The sequence below is a fragment of the Electrophorus electricus genome, chromosome 26 (assembly GCF_013358815.1).
Source record: "Electrophorus electricus isolate fEleEle1 chromosome 26, fEleEle1.pri, whole genome shotgun sequence".
Classification (NCBI taxonomy): domain Eukaryota; kingdom Metazoa; phylum Chordata; class Actinopteri; order Gymnotiformes; family Gymnotidae; genus Electrophorus; species Electrophorus electricus.
In genome coordinates this window covers 8,825,759-8,843,092 of record NC_049560.1, presented here as the reverse complement: position 1 = coordinate 8,843,092, position 17,334 = coordinate 8,825,759, and the positions used below count along the sequence as shown (strand labels likewise).

The 17,334-nt window shown below is 45.8% G+C and overlaps 1 protein-coding gene across 2 annotated transcripts in view; it reads right to left on the bottom strand.

Annotated features, from left to right (window-relative positions):
- The window catches only part of nlgn1 (neuroligin 1), a 137,773-nt gene that overhangs the window by 78,646 nt on the left and 41,793 nt on the right, over positions 1–17,334 (bottom strand). The window contains exons 2-3 of one of the 2 annotated variants that reach the window (XM_026997143.2): positions 13,365–13,424; positions 9,675–9,827 (exon numbers count right to left, since the gene is read on the bottom strand). In XM_026997143.2, the coding sequence (XP_026852944.2) occupies positions 9,675–9,827; positions 13,365–13,424 (213 nt within the window). The remainder of the gene's footprint in view (positions 1–9,674; positions 9,828–13,364; positions 13,425–17,334) is intronic. The other variant, XM_026997148.2, reaches the window with a different exon arrangement.

Genomic DNA, 17,334 nt, shown 5'->3' with positions numbered 1-17,334 from the left:
GATTAGTAAAGAAAAAAAAAACACTGAGAAACAGTAAATTAATATCACCTAGTTTTTTTGAAAATAACGTCAATAACATGCTCCAGAACCCAGAAGAGCTAGCGGCAGTCCTGATAACAACCCATTCCAGCAGGTTTATGACACCATAAACCCAGACCTTCAACCATCACGCCTTGCTACGCGAGCACTGAAGCTCAGTCCGTAATACTCATTCCATGTCATTAATCTCTTTACTCAGCTCAACCTTGCAGAACCAGAAGAACATCCTCTGACTTCATGTTTTTCATTCAGAACAATTAATGAGCTCTAAAACACTGCCAAAACAAACCATCACCCATAAAGCGGAGTCTCTCTTGTATGTGCGCACGTGTGTGTGAGTGTGTGTGTGTGTGTGTGTGTGTGTGTGTGTGTGTGTTCCATGGATCGTGGTATAATTCCATGGCCTAGTTGAGGCTCTTGGGTCCTCTGTGCACGGTGTTCTGGGGACCAGGTTTCTCTTTGTGCACGGCTTACCTGATCAGACTCTGCTCCCATACACAGTGATCTCATGACTCTTCTTCACCTTCTGGTATGAAGTGTGTCAGGCTGCTGGACTGGCCTCTGATACTACAATGCAATGGCCACTCATTACAGCTCTGATACTACAACGCAATGGCCTCTCGTTATAGCTATGATACTACAACGCAATGGCCACTCATTACAGCTCTGATGCTACAACGCAATGGCCTCTCGTTACAGCTATGATACTACAACGCAATGGCCACTCATTACAGCTCTGATGCTACAACGCAATGGCCTCTCGTTACGGCTCTGATAACGCAATGCTCCCACTGAGTGAACACTTCAGACAGTTGGGCAGCCATGTGCTTCTTCCACCCACTGCGAGAGTATTATGGGATATACAACAGTAGGGAAAAGCTGACAGAACAACAGAACGACATCAGGACACAAATTATACGTTTATTTTATGCAGATGAGCTTGGTTTCCATGGCCACGTGATCAAGTCTCTCTTACTTCCCAGTTAAAAGGAACAGTTGGCACATGCACGAGTATGTGATTCTAGAAGGCACAACACGTGCAGGGCTGTTTATCTTTTCTGGTCAATATACGAGCAGGGCTGTTTATCTTTTCTGGTCAATATACGAGCAGGGCTGTTTATCTTTTCTGGTCACTATACGAGCAGGGCTGTTTATCTTTTCTGGTCAATATACGAGCAGGGCTGTTCCTCTTTTCTGGTCACTATACATGCAGGGCTGTTCCTCTTTTGTGGTCGCTATACGAGTAGGGCTGTTCCTCTTTTGTGGTCGCTATACGAGTAGGGCTGTTCCTCTTTTGTGGTCGCTATACGAGTAGGGCTGTTCCTCTTTTGTGGTCACTATACGTGCAGGGCTGTTCCTCTTTTGTGGTCACTATATGAGCAGGGCTGTTTGTCTTTTCTGGTCACTATACGTGCAGGGCTGTTCGTCTTTTCTGGTCACTATACGTGCAGGGCTGTTCCTCTTTTGTGGTCACTATACGAGCAGGGCTGTTTGCCTTTTCTGGTCACTATATGAGCAGGGCTGTTCCTCTTTTGTGGTCACTATACGAGCAGGACTGTTCCTCTTTCTGGTCACTAAACGAGCAGGGCTGTTCCTCTTTTGTGGTCACTATACAAGCAGGGCTGTTCGTCTTTTCTGGTCACTATACGTGCAGGGCTGTTCCTCTTTTGTGGTCACTATACGAGCAGGGCTGTTTGTCTTTTCTGGTCACTATACGTGCAGGGCTGTTCGTCTTTTCTGGTCACTATACGTGCAGGGCTGTTCCTCTTTTGTGGTCACTATACGAGCAGGGCTGTTTGCCTTTTCTGGTCACTATATGAGCAGGGCTGTTCCTCTTTTGTGGTCACTATACGAGCAGGACTGTTCCTCTTTCTGGTCACTAAACGAGCAGGGCTGTTCCTCTTTTGTGGTCACTATACAAGCAGGGCTGTTCGTCTTTTCTGGTCACTATACGAGCAGGGCTGTTCCTCTTTTGTGGTCACTATACGTGCAGGGCTGTTTCTCTTTCTGGTCACTAAACGAGCAGGGCTGTTCCTCTTTTGTGGTCACTATACGAGCAGGGCTGTTCCTCTTTTGTGGTCACTATACATGCAGGACTGTTTGTCTTTTCTAGTCATTATACGAGCAGGGCTGTTTGTCTTTTCTGGTCACTATACGAGCAGGGTTGTTCATCTTTTGTGGTCACTATACGAGCAGGGTTGTTCGTCTTTTGTGGTCACTATACGTGCAGGGCTGTTTGTCTTTTCTGGTCACTATACAAGCAGGGCTGTTCGTCTTTTCTGGTCACTATACGAGCAGGGCTGTTCGTCTTTTCTGGTCACTATACGAGCAGGGTTGTTCCTCTTTTCTGGTCACTATACGAGCAGAGCTGTTCCTCTTTTGTGGTCACTATACGAGCAGGGTTGTTCCTCTTTTGTGGTCACTATACGAGCAGAGCTGTTCCTCTTTTGTGGTCACTATACGAGCAGAGCTGTTCCTCTTTTGTGGTCACTATATGAGCAGGGCTGTTCCTGGAGCTCGAAGCCCAGTGCGTGAAAATGGCTCCTACTGTTCCAGTGGCCCCCCATGAGACACACACACACACACACACACACACACACACAGTCTAAGCTGCTGTTGAGATTGCTATGCCATTGCTGGGCACGGCCAGCCTGCATAAGGGGACAAGGCTAACCCGCACCAACCGCTTCCATACTGATGACCTCTGTCATTAAGTGCATCTCAAACATGATCCACAGGGGCACAGCTCCCAGATCACCAGTCTGCGCTGCACTGGCAGGCCAAACGCTCCCGGATAAGAGGAGCAGCCACCACAGAACATTCATCCGATTTATTCCAGGCTGCCCTGTTGATGGTGAGGAACTTGTACAGAAAGAGAACAAATTAGGAGACAAAAGAAATGAAAAGAAAAGCCATTCTAGTGATGTGAAGAAGGGAGGAGCATTATAAATCCCTACAACTGTGGCAGCGTTTCGTCTCACCATCTGAGAGCGGGAAAACAAGCTCTAATTGGAGAGATTAATATCCATGATTAAATGTACCTATTAATGATGATTCATGTAACTAAATGCAGAAGGATGCAATATGATTGGGCAGTAATTTCAAAATGCAAATCAAGGCATGTCCTCGTAATGTTCTCTGCAAACACAGAGGATGGGACACTACGCAATTATCCGACTTGACTCAACTTTGGTATTATACCAGTAGTATAAGACTCCGCCCTGGTCGACATACACTCCAGACAAAAATGAAAGACTTACAAGACCGTAAAGTTAAAACAGTGACAAACAGTGGAAATAGTGCAAGTAAACTGAACTGAATCTGAACTGAACTGATTCAGAAACTGAATCTGAATCTGAATATGAACTGAACTGAACTGAATCTGAGCAGGGTTGGATTCGAGACAAGAATTAGAAAAAAAAAAAAATTAAAGTATGATCAATATTTAGAATTAAATATTACATAACAGTTTTACACTAAAACGCAGAATCTGCCCTTGAAACTACACAGCACAGAGTCCACTGGTGTTGGTCCAGCAAGATAAACCAAATGTCCAGCAGCCAACAGCTCCAAGCTGCTGACCAGAGTTATAAATCTGTATTTGTATCTGCTCAGAGCAACATGATTAACTACAGTGGTGGACAATTTACAGCTGTGGATCTGCTGCAGAACAATAAATGAACCGAAGTGAAGGATTGAGACAAGTTAGAAGGTTTGAAGTTATAAAGTTTTATAGTTAGAATGTTTGAAGTTATAATGTTTTATAGTTATAAGGTTTTATAGTTAGAAGGTTTGAAGTTAGAAGGTTTGTGATGAATAGCTTCAAGGTTTTGTGGCATCCGTTAATCGGACCCTTCAGTAATCACACATGCTAAGTTTTTGTAGGCCGGGAAACTCAGGATGCTTGCTCTATCGTAGCTGGATCACTCTCTCCCCACACCGGAGTGTGTGTTTACAGGTTCTCCACAATGGGAGGGTCTCGAGCCACGCGCTAGTATCCTGGAGCTCGGGCCCCTTGCAAGCACTAAAAGATTATTTTAGTCATCTCCCACTTTCAGACTGGACAGGCTATGAAAGGCCTCAACCCTGAGGGACTCTGATAGGACATATGAAGGGTGCATTTCTTCTTACACTCAGGGACAGTGCTCGGGTCTTCAACGTCTGCATGTTCGTGGACGTTACCCTCACGCAGAGGAGGAAGCTGCCACACGTGATTAAACGTCATAGCTGTTTGTCGTCGCTCGCCGAGCCGGGGGGATGGCAGGGGCCGAAAGTGCAGATCAGCCCTGGTGAAGGGCACCCGGCTCCCAGTGGGAGGTGGAATTCAAAGGAGCAGCAAGTTGGCACACGACTGGGTAATGGGCACCGATGTCCTACAGTGCCAGAGAAGGTCATCTCTGTTTTCATCAGTGTGAAAACCAATCACTCAAGATGGCTGATTCAAATCCTTCTGCCAAGACCAGCGTGGAGATTCTAAAGTAAATAAATCCACAAAAGCAGAAAAATGTTTCCCCTTTCAGAGCGCTTCCTGCCGCTGTCTCGCTGTCCCTCACGTGCTCCGGCTTTGAGCCTCTCGTGCAGTTCATTTCTAAGGTGTTAAACATATCCATCTGTTTTCCCCAGGCAGAAGCAACATCGCAGTGTGAATCCGGGTAAGTACCTAGATCATCCACAATGGCAGTTGGTCTCCACGGCGATGCCCAGGAGCTGGGCAAGTCTAATCCCTGGTTTCATGGCAGAGATAGATGCCTCAATGTGTATCCATCCATCTGCTGGTACCCACACCCCCGCTCCCATCCCCTCACTGCAGCTGCTGTCGGCGGGTAAAATGGATGCATCAGCATGGCCAGGACTAAGGATGGTCATCGTGACAGGAAGCCCCCAGCTCAGAGATAACTCCTGCAGGCTCAGGGCCATAAATTACCCAACCTGCACATGAAACACGACTTCCAGTGCAATTTCCCATCCAGGGTCCCGATACAGGAACCTTACGGGTACTTTCCTTCACCCTCCCAAATCAGATAAGGGACTCCTTAATAAAGCCATTACTTACAGTAGTCCCGCAGACAGGAGAGTGGAGCCGCGTGACAGACTCAGCCAGCGATGAAAGAAGGCCTGAGATCTCGACACTTATGTGTGACACACAGAAGGGAACTCACCCACACACTTGGACTCCTCTGCCATTTTTGACCACGGTGACGATCCTTAATCAAACCTTGCAGCCAATACAGACAGAGGACGCTGGTGCCTGCGACTCCAGAGCTGCGCCAGAGATCTGAGGCCCAGGGACGGAGGGGGTGTTCACGGCGCGAGGGTGGAGGAGAGGAGGCAGAGAAGTGTGGGCACAGATGGACAGGCGAGGCTAATCTTCTCAGATAGCGGTGCCGAGAGAGCATCCTTTCTGGGGGCAGGCGGCCCTCGGACCCAGGAGCTCATCCTGCCCCCTGCCCGTTACGGCTACAGTCAGCCTGGCCTTACACTGCAGTGCTCACTTAAATCTTCACACAGCCCTTCACACACAGCTCGAGCTAAGGAACTGACACTTAATAAAATGGAACGCGTTGCACGTACGGTTGGTGGTTACGGCAGATGCGGTACACGACTGGTGGAGATTAACCTGTGTACACTGTATTACCTTGAAAAACCGAACATATTTGACTTTTATTTTAAAAATGCATTTATTAATACGAAGCCTTCTAGCAGCTAAGGAAAAAAGATCACAAGAGATCCAGAGGTGCAGTTAAACTGCTGTTAAAAGATTAAACACCCTGAAAGGAGCATCACTGCTACAGTGCATAGACAACAGGGTCAGGCATTTCCCATGATGCTCCAAAGACCCATGGCACCCCCCCCCCCTTAAGAGGAGAGAGAGTGGGAGAGAGAGAGAGAGAGAGAGAGAGAGAGAGAGAGAGAGAGAGAGAGAGAGAGAGAGAGAGGGATACAGGGAAACCTGTTCCAGCCTTAGGGAAGAGAGAAAGAAAGCGGGAGAAAGAGTTAGACAGATAGATTGATAGAGAATGAGCAGTGAAGGATTAATGAAACCAACTGTCTGGGGTATTCGTTTTGAGGGAGAAGAAATTAATAAGCATGAAAAATAATCCAGAGTGTATGACCACCTGGACTGATTACAAAAAAACACCAAAACAAATTATTTCACAGAGAACAAAAGCCAGTGGAGAAGATTTGAAAAGCGACTAAACAAAAGGAGACAACACAGCAGCAAGAAAAACGCAACTCAGACACAATTAGAGCCGCACTGGCTACACCTGGACGCGGCACTCGGCCACCCCGAGGTGAGCGCCACCATCCCTGCTGCTGACACACGCCTAGCACCTCGGCCGCGAGCACGTCCGTCACCCTCGGACAAGGGCACCCCCGTCCCGGGCCCTGTCAACGGAAAGGTAAGCTCCGCTCTTTTGGGATTTTCTTGGAGATGGTCACCCGTGAGAGCAGGTGGGATTCACATAATGTCTTCCACTCAGATGGGCATCTACAGGGACTTTCAGCGTGGACTCCTGAAGAGGTACGGGGGGACGACGGTGTTGCCACACTGTATGCCACACTGTATGTCACACTGTATGTCACACTGTATGTCACACTGTATGCCACTGTATGTCAGACTATATGCCACACTGTATGTCACACTGTATGCCACACTGTATGCCACACTGTATGCCACTGTATGTCACACTGTATGTCACACTGTATGTCACACTGTATGCCACTGTATGCCACACTGTATGCCACACTGTATGCCACTGTATGTCACACTGTTTGCTATACTATATGTCACACTGTATGCTATACTGTATGTCACACTGTATGCAACACTGTATGCCACACTGTATGCCACTGTATGTCACACTGTATGTCACACTGTATGTCTCATTGTATGCCACACTGTGTGCCACACTGTATGTCACACTGTATGTCACACTGTATGCCACACTGTATGCCACACTGTATGCCACTGTATGCCACACTGTATGTCACACTGTATGCCACTGTATGTCACACTGTATGTCACACTGTATGTCTCATTGTATGCCACACTGTATGTCACACTGTATGCCACACTGTATGTCACACTGTATGCCACATTGTATGCCACACTGTATGCCACTGTATGTCACACTGTATGCCACATTGTATGCCACACTGTATGCCACACTGTATGCCACACTGTATGCCACTGCATGCCAGCTTTGACTAGTGGTTTAATTGCTCTCCAGAGCCCACAGACCCTCTGTTATGTGGCCAGACACTTCGAACCACTTCGATTTATCGATCAGGATTGGAGGATATTTGGAAAACATGAATGTGACTTACCCCATATATCTAAAACAACCACTGACAACAATGCACAGGCAGACAGGCGTGCAGACACGCATTAAGACTACGGACTAGCAAACACCACACACCACTCCAAACATCAAACAGCATTATGGCAACACACCCAAACACCACTAGAAGAAAACAACTCATAGCATTACAGCAGAGGAGGAAAGGTGAGCGTCTAGCGAAACCTACAACACTCCATCACATTTACAAGTAACATTTACATTTACGGGAACGCTTTTGAACAAAGTGTACTCTTAAGAACGGTTTTAAATCAGGATCTCTAACATTAAATTTGTACTTGAGTAAATTTGCAAGGTCGAAAAATGTGCTTTTGTTCCACAACATTAATTTACACTCCTCCTGTGGCATTTTAAAATCATTTTAATTCAACACAAACGTTTCGTTCCCTTCCGGGAGTTGGCACCTGGACTGTTGAAGTGTGGGGGGTAACTGGGACCCCTAAATCAGACCACTGAGTGGCAGCACTTGGCTTCAGTAATATCATAAAGTCCACTGGATAACAGAAAGTCCAGTGACATAACGAACAGGAAGTGAGAGAGATCGCCAACATGCATCATGAAAAGCAGCTCAACCCCTTTTTCTTTATGACTCGCATATCTGCACATAAAATCGGGTCACTTCCCCAATGCACGTTATTAATATAAAAGTCCCGTAATCCAACGATATCATATTTTGATAGAAATACAATGGCAAGCAAGTTATGCATTAAAACAACCTACAAGCTACAGAAAAAAAAAAAAAAGATTTTAAACATTGATATTAATTTTGACCACGTGAAGTTCTTTAGCTAACCAGCCAGCTAGCCGGTCTCAGTAACGCACCGCTCAGTTGCGAAGTAAATATCAGGAAGGTAAAATGTCTGTCTAGCTACTTTGGCCACATTCTAGTCTCAAGAAACAATTGGATTTGAACTGGCTTGGGCTAAATTCCAGATTATAGAGTCAATTAGCATCATATTCACATCCAGTAACATCAGTCGTTATTTACGTAGTGTTATTTACTTATTTAAATGTAGTTATTTACTTAATTAAAAGTACCTTAAATGAGGAGAGTGTAGATACTCTGAAGACAGCAGCAACAAGGTAGCTTTGGACATATTATCTTTGGTGTTTCTGCCTGCTGCCAAATCAGGCCGTGATTTTGCAGTTCAATTTTGAATATTTAAATAAGCAGCCCTTCCACTTAGGTAATAATTTAAATGACTACTTTTATTACTTGAGTAAACATTATTTTAAAGTAACAGTTCTCTCACGCGAGTGCGGTTTTTGGCTACGCTACTCACCATGTTTAAGATGCACTCAGCAAAAACTGCAAGGGCCATGTCTGAGTCATAAAGATATGAGTGTATCCCAGCTGAGCTGCTCTGTGGATCACTAGTGCCCAGGTGTGTTAAGTGATTGTGCTGAAAACAGCAAGAATGTGTAGTCATTTCACCTCGTTTAAAATCTCAGCGTCCGACGTACATAAAGAAATAATTACTCAAATAAACAGATCGAAGGTCACTGTTGGCAATTTCAGGAAGAACAGAGTGGCCTCATGGAGAAAAGGAAATGATCACACATTAGTTCACTGGCTTTCCAGCGGCACAGAGAAACGCACCAAACGTGTGTTTTCAGTCTCCCGAGAAACCAAACAGTTCTTATTCCCATTATTTTGTCCTTTTAATTCAGCGTGAAGCGTCTAAGCAAGAACCAGCTGCAGAAAGTTACTAAAACGTTACACTTACCTGGACGCTCATCTCGGGCGCTGGGAAAATCCCCTCACGTCATCCACGTGCCCTCGCAATGGCACAAAAACCTGCGCTTGCCCTCCATCTCGAGGACAAAACCCAAAGCAGTAGAGGGCACATAGACATACGGACCTGACGATCGAGTGCACTCTGTTTTTCCCTCCATTACTAACGATCAGCTGGCATTCCGTGAATAACTACGCTGAGCATCAGAGACGCACATCTGAGTGAGGCTGGGAGCACAAACCCTGGCCGCTTTGCGTCAGCTGGGCTCTGAAGGTCATTTACTATCAGATGAGCGCGTGAGCAGCTAGCCCTGCGTCTCCTCTGGACGTTCTGGACGGTTTCTGGGCCGCTGGAGAGAGAGCTGGAGAACATCCTTTCACCTCCCAGGATGCCGAAGTGCCCGAGTTCAGTGAAACACTAATGACAAAACATTCTTGCTGAAGGACCAAAGCCAGACACTTCAGTTCCACTCTGAGACTTTGTGAAAACTTCTGAAGTGCCCTTTAGGGTCTAACCGACACAAGACGTGGACACTTACCGAGGACACCCAGCCGATAGTTGAGGGTTATGACGATGACATTGCCATAACTGGCCAAGATGCTGCCATCGAACATATTCCCCGTTCCCTCCATGTAAGAGCCTCCATGGATAAACACCATCACTGGCTTGGGACTCCCACTTTCACGGATGTCTGGAGAAAGAAGGAGGAAGAATGAAATGACCAATCAGAACGGACTGTTTGAGATGATATCAGCATTAAGGCTGGCACTTTTTCGTCTAATCTGCTAAACTGGGTTTAATATTTAGAGGTTCAATTTCAGGTTTTGATATTAGATGCTTAATTTCCTAAGCAACAAATATGTCATGTTCCTGGTGATGTCAGAAATCACGTTTTTTTTTTTAGTGTATTTTATTCCTGCCCTTTCATCAGGAAGTACTGAACATGTTCACTGACCTTTTCATTTCTGTAGCAATAAAGGGTTCATAGTCTTATCATAAATTAGAGTAATGACATCATAGGCACCTCTGACAGGACCTTTCTGTGTTGTTTGTTTAGGCTACGTTTAAAAACACCTTTGACTGCCACAATCAGAATGCAGAATCAGAACAGATCTTGTGTTAACCCTGCTTGAGCCAATGGAGCCAGTCTGGGTGAACGGTGTCAGTCCACATGGAGATGCTGTGTGAATCACAAAGCAGCGTCCACACAGACGTGATCATTTATGGAAGTTTGGTGTTCAGAGATACACTTCAGGGACATCTTGTAACAAAGTGATGAACAAATGGGGAAAAAGCAATTATTTCCAAAATGTTTTCTCTTGGCAGGAAGACACGGAGCTCCTGGTTATTCCCACTCCATATTTTGTTTGTTTGTTTGTTTTTGGGGAGTTTGGAGGGTGGGAATTTTATGTTTTCCTTTCCATGGCAAACAAATTTTCCATATGTTATCCTTTCCTTGTCAAACTAATTTTTTCTACCCTTTCACCAAACTCTGTGTACACTGCAGGCAAACCAGGTTTAGTGCATTATCATGTAATATACACGCACATGAGCTGGTGAGTGTGTGCAGTCCCACACACACTCTGCCTGTGAGCTGATTTATGGGAATAACGGTAGCAGCAGGCGATGGCTCATCTCCTCTGTGGTTTCCCGCTTTTCTTTCTGGAAGTCACGTAACCCAGTCGGCACATCTTCCATACACGGTGAGGAATTCATTAACTCTGTCCAGAGCGGCTGGATCCACAACAGTGCAGAGAGACGCACAGCCCGGATACGGGCCCCCGACAGCCAGCACACGGCACGGAGACACGCCCCGACAACCAGCGCACGGAATAATAATGCAAAGGCTACAATAACTGCAACAATATTATTGTCAATAATTACAGATTAACATACTAAGAAACAATGTTTATAACTATAGAGTGAACAACATTGCAGTAGATTATATACTACATATATAATACATAATATATATCATCTTACATTAAATGTCACACTGTAGTTAATGCTATAGTTGCACTGTGACGGTATTACCTAACACTGTACCAAATGTGTGCAATGAGCATGCCCTGACCTCTGACCCCGGTTCGTTCTGCATCTCTTTGCGCATATGCTAATATATGCTAATTCTCCCCTCCAAAATGTGATAGGCTGCCTGGAATGGGGCGGTCTGCTGAAGCCAGATCCTCGTGTCTACTGTAAACAAACGTTTCTCAGGGTGGCATTCACTCTCTGCTTAATGTTAGTATCAAAGGGAGGTCTTCTCCTTCTCCTGCCTGCTGAAACAGGGAGCATTTTCAAAATCGAGCAGCTCGTGTGATGTGAGCTCTCTGTGCTACCCTGAGCGATCAAAGGGTTACTTTTGAAGGCCGGGCTCTCATTGTTCCAGCATAAATCCTTTTAATTGAGTCATGCAGGCCCATCACGCGAGCCGTGCACTCCAGCGGAGAGGAGGAGTTCGGCTCCTCAGCTTCTCGTAAACATCCTTCACCAAGCCAGTGTCCATCTCGTGAAGGTCCTTCACCAAGCCGGTGTCCTTCTCGTGAAGGTCCTTCACCAAGCCGGTGTCCTTCTCGTGAAGGTCCTTCACCAAGCCGGTGTCCTTCTCGTGAAGGTCCTTCACCAAGCTGGTGTCCTTCTCGTGAAGGTCCTTCACCAAGCTGGTGTCCATCTCGTGAAGGTCCTTCACCAAGCTGGTGTCCATCTCGTGAAGGTCCTTCACCAAGCTGGTGTCCATCTCGTGAAGGTCCTTCACCAAGCTGGTGTCCATCTCGTGAAGGTCCTTCACCAAGCTGGTGTCCTTCTCGTGAAGGTCCTTCACCAAGCTGGTGTCCATCTCGTGAAGGTCCTTCACCAAGCCGGTGTCCATCTCGTGAAAGTCCTTCACCAAGCCAGTGTCCTTCTCGTGAAGGTCCTTCACCAAGCCGGTGTCCTTCTCGTGAAGGTCCTTCACCAAGCTGGTGTCCTTCTCATGAAGGTCCTTCACCAAGCTGGGGTGTCCTGCCCCAGCACTGGCACACAAGCACTCTGCTTCCATAGCACCGATGCTTGGTCACAAACGCCAACAGCCCAGGCCTGCTTTGAGGGCCAGAATCAGGGCCAGAATCTTCAGAGCGTGCGGAGCCATTCCAGCTCAAAGTGGAACCACCGAGAGTCCGGTGTGGACGAGGCGAGACCAAGAGACGGGGCAGTCGGAGCTTCCTGGAAGCCGTCCAGTGTCCTGGGTCCTGGGCCGACATGGATGCTGCATTTGAGAGTTTGTGGGCTTCAGCAGCAGGCCGGGAGAGCGCAGATTACAGATCTCCCCGCCAGGGTCACGGGCGACACCGGACAGGCACTACTGAGGATTCGTTTGTGCGCTGTGAATTTCTGATGCTGTTGGCTTGCAGCACACAGAGAGATTCGCACTGTGTACTCACGCTGCTCGAGTCTTTTGATGTGCGGATCAAAGCAAAGTGGCCCCTTCCTTGGTTTTAACTGGATCTAATTGGTACTTATTTCACTCGATGATACAGAAGACAGACTACGTCAAGTTTGTGTTCTGTCATGTACAAGAAGGATTTTTCTTCTATTAGAAATTTGCTTAAGAATTATTTAATGATAAATATTTGCTTTACAGAAATCGACAAACGTATTAATTTGATCTTAACGTATTTTAAACTTACATATGTAGGGTAAGGACTTGTTGAGGAAAGACTGGTAAGTGGGCAATAATATATACATATATGATCAATATCATATAATAATGAAATCAATAAGCATTTATTTGAGACTATTATGGATTCCAGGAACATAACAACATGTTGCATAGGATATTAAACAGGATGCCAAGTGCTGGATTTGATCTGATTTTTAACTTTAGTCTGGATTTTCTACTACAGACATTTTAAGTCATGCAACATAGGTGTTAGGGTTTGGTATTAAAGGTTATTAGGTGCTTTGCTTCTTAGGTGGGATGTAACATGTAAAATGAAAAGAAAATTAAGCAAAAATAGGCAAGCCAAAATCTATGGAAGGTTAGCGATTATATGTCTGAAATGACAGGAGACGCGACATCAGGCAAAAAAGACAAAACACATCCAGGAAAAACTGAGGAAGGCAAAGAATCTTCACTCTCAAAAAAAAAGGACAAGAAATTTAAGAAAAAGAAAGAAGAAAAACTTGGGTGGGTGGGTGGGGGGGGGGTTCCTTGTCATGCATATCAGGTCGGCATCAAAAAAAAAAATACCTTCGTCTTCCCCACCGTCATTATCAGCTAAATCATCATAGTGTTTCTTTGTAAGGGGACCTAGAAGATCAAGAACGGAGAAGAATGGAGACACAGAGGACAGAAGAACACACAAGCGTCCAAGAGACGCCGCAGAGACACAAAGGTCTCGGTATTCAAGTTATACCTTAAAGAGCAAAAAAAAAAAAAAAAACTCGCAGAGAAGATCTAAGCAATCAAACATTCGAATAGGTTTAGCGGCTGGATAGAGACGTAGAGTCAGAAGCTGAAGAGAACATAAGAAACAAAAGTGAGTCCTGCTTCATCGAGAAGCTGGGGAAAAAGCTCAAAAAAACCTGTTTGTGTGTTGTATGTTTGTTTGTTTACATAGCAGTTAGGGTTGTTTGGCACATATTTGTTTGCTAGTTTTGATGCTCAGGTTTCTTAAATGCGTGGAGACGCCAAAGGACCATAAACAAACCCCTTCTGGTTTTATTCGGAACCATCAAAGACATTCGTGTCAATGTGCAGTCGTAGCCTGGTAACCAGTGACAGTCCTCTGCGTGGTCAGGTTTGCGAGCTGAATAATAAAATATGCTTTAAGTACCACGGGTCCTTCCCTGAACTCATACATTTAATCTTTTCATAAACAAATAATTCTGAAAACATATACATTTAACACATATACATTTAATATTCAGCACATGCTGGATGGTCACTTTTTGAGTGTGATAATTTGGCTATTTTTAAAGGCATAAAAGAGCATTTCATTAAAACAGGGAATGAACTGGGAGGATCCAAGCGTGACTGTAAACATTTGGGCAGCGGTTCCCTGAGAAAACCCTGAGTGTTCACGTCATAATCTGCAAAGCTGTCCTGCAGAGGGCTACCACAGGTTCTGTAGACCACTGTTCCAGGATTCAAACTGACCCACATGCACGCATGCATGCATGCAAGCGCACACGCACACACACACACACACACACACACACACCCAAGGTCACACACCGACAAGCACATGTAAAGACAGTGGGAACATGCATGGGCTCACATGCAGACAAGCGGTCATGTGAGAGAAAAGTGGGCCAGTGGTTCTGACCCAAAGGGTAATCCGTCCACATAATGACAGCCTGGGCCAGTGGTTCTGACCCAAAGGGTAATCCGTCCACATAATGACAGCCTGGGCCAGTGGTTCTGACCCAAAGGGTAATCCGTCCATGTAATGACCCCCTGGGCCAGTGGTTCTGACTAGTCCACTCTCAGGAGAGAGGAGAGGAGAGGAGAGGAGAGGGAATAGGGAGAGAGGGAGAGAGGAATAAGATGCAATGTAGGGAGAGAGGTAGAGGAACAGGAAGTGGGAGAGAAGGAGAGAGATGCACTGCTTTGCGTCCATCTGATTTGGAGCTGTAGTCTTACTAGGCCCTACGTTTGCCCGTGCGAGACACCTCCGAAGTGTTCCGAAAGGAGAAAAATCAATGTTAGTGTCAGAACTCCCGGCAACACTGCAATCCGCCCCGAGATAGCAAACCTAAGTGGGATAAAAACTCACAGATACTTACTTGACATGCAAAAAAAAAAAAGCTCTAGACAAAAAAAAATTCCGTTCTGAAACAGAACCAGGCAACAACTCGCCGGCAAACCCTAAAAAATGAATGACTCAAATGAACTGTACAATCGATATCAATATGCCACAATGTGTTCTGCAACATTTTCCGTCCGTTTTAACGTTTGATACTGACTCTATCTCAGAGCAATAAGCAGAATTTTGCCCAGCTCATGTTGGAAACAGCTGTTGTGAAAGGATGGCCCGACGCGTTCTGCCCGTCCGAATCGCCCTGGGGCTGTGCCCAACCTGTATTCCGGCCCATGCTCATTACGAAAGAATTAAACCAAATTAAAAGTGTTTTATCCAATTATCTTCATCACACATCATCTATTACCCCCCCCCCCCCCAAAAAAAAACCCCCAAACAGCCGGAATTAAATTAACGGCAAATTCCAACCAAACACTGAGCCCCCTTTGAATAAACAGGTAGGACTAAACTAAGCCAGCTATCAGTTATAATGGAAATGACCTCTGCAGCCCTGGCTGGAAGACCCCGACGCCGCGGAGAGCAGAAGGAGATCTTTAACTGTGCATAATTGCTTTGAGATCGGCCTTCATTATCCGGGCGGCAGGAATCTGTGAGAGACTGAAGACAAGGGAAGGTCATAATACGCAGACCCCGGGGCGATGCCGGCCTGAGGCGGGGTCACCCAGGCCACACCTCCTCTCCGGTCGTCACGCTCGTGTGTTTTGAGATGTTTTTTTGCGTCTTTGTGGGACGAAGCTGTTGGAGTTGTCGGATTTGTCAGGAACGTGGCAGGCAGGAGGAGAGATCCAGGATTTTGGATGTATGACAGAAGTGTTTGCTTTTGATCAAAAAATAAACGCTCATGCTCCAGGGAACAGCAGCTGTAGTAAGGCAAAGTCACCGTCACATTGGTGGAAACGTTAGCCTGCGCCAGCGCAGGAATGACCAGGGTCTGCAGCAATGGCCAGGTACCGCACACAGGTACAGGACCCGGGTACGCTGGTACGGCACGAGAGCACAGCACACAGCTACAGAAGAGAGCTACAGCATCCGGGTACGGAAGGTGAGTACAGAAGATGGGTACAGCAAATGTGTACGGTATCTGGGATATGAAGGACTCTAATGTGTGAAAACATTGGGCACAACATTCCACAGCCACGACCAGGGTCTGGCCTTAACGCATGGATACTAATGTGTTCACAACCGCCCTGGACTAATGTGTTCACAACTACCCTGGACTAATATGTTCATAATTACCCTGGATTAATGTGTTCATAACCTCCCTGGACTAATGTGTTCATAATTACCCTGGATTAATGTGTTCATAACCACCCTGGACTAATGTGTTCACAACCACCCTGGACTAATGTGTTCACAACCACCCTGGACTAATGTGTTCATAACTACCCTGGACTAATGTGTTCATAATTACCCTGGACTAATTTGTTCACAACCTTCCTGGACTAATGTGTTCATAACCATTATGGACTAATGTGTTCATAACCACCCTGGAATATTTTGTTCATAACCACCCAGGACTAATGTTTTCATAATTATCCTGGACTAATGTTTTCATAATTACCCTGGACTAATTTGTTCACAACCGCCCTGGACTAATGTGTTCATAATTACCCTGGATTAATATGTTCACAACCACCCTTGACTAATGTGTTCATAACTTCCCTGGACTAATGTGTTCATAATAACCTTGGTCTAATGTGTTCATAACTTCCCTGGACTAATGTGTTCATAATTACCCTGGACTAATGTGTTCACAACCACCCTGGACTAATTTGTTCACAACTGCCCTGCACTAATGTGTTCATAACCTCCCTGGACTAATGTGTTCATAATGACCCTGGACTAATGTGTTCATAATGACCTTGGTCTAATGTGTTCATAATGACCTTGGTCTAATGTGTTCATAACTTCCCTGGACTAATTTGTTCATAATTTCCCTGTATTCATGTGTTCATAATGACCCTGGACTAATGTGTTCATAACCTCCCTGGACCAGTGTATTCATAATGACCCTGGACTAATGTGTTCATAATGATCCTAGACTGGTGTGTTTCTGTGTCATGTCTTCACCAGTGCACTAAGTGTCAGAGTGGAGAGTATCTAACCTCAAACAGAGCAGATGGATGAGTTTTGATGCTGGGTAGAGGAGTGGGTCAGAACATAAAGTCACTCTCTCCATCACTCTCTGGGGGATTGGGGGTGGGGGACCCAGTGACCGGTAGAGAGAGAGAGAGACACTACCTACCAGCACACACACCCCTCTTCAATCGGACACTTCATCATTAAAGACCTCTCAGCCCACCTCTGACCTCAGCAATTGGGTTCAGTGGCTCAGTCTCCCGCAGAAACACACACACTTTCTGTGGTGCTGTCATTGAGAGGTTTTATTATTTTTAG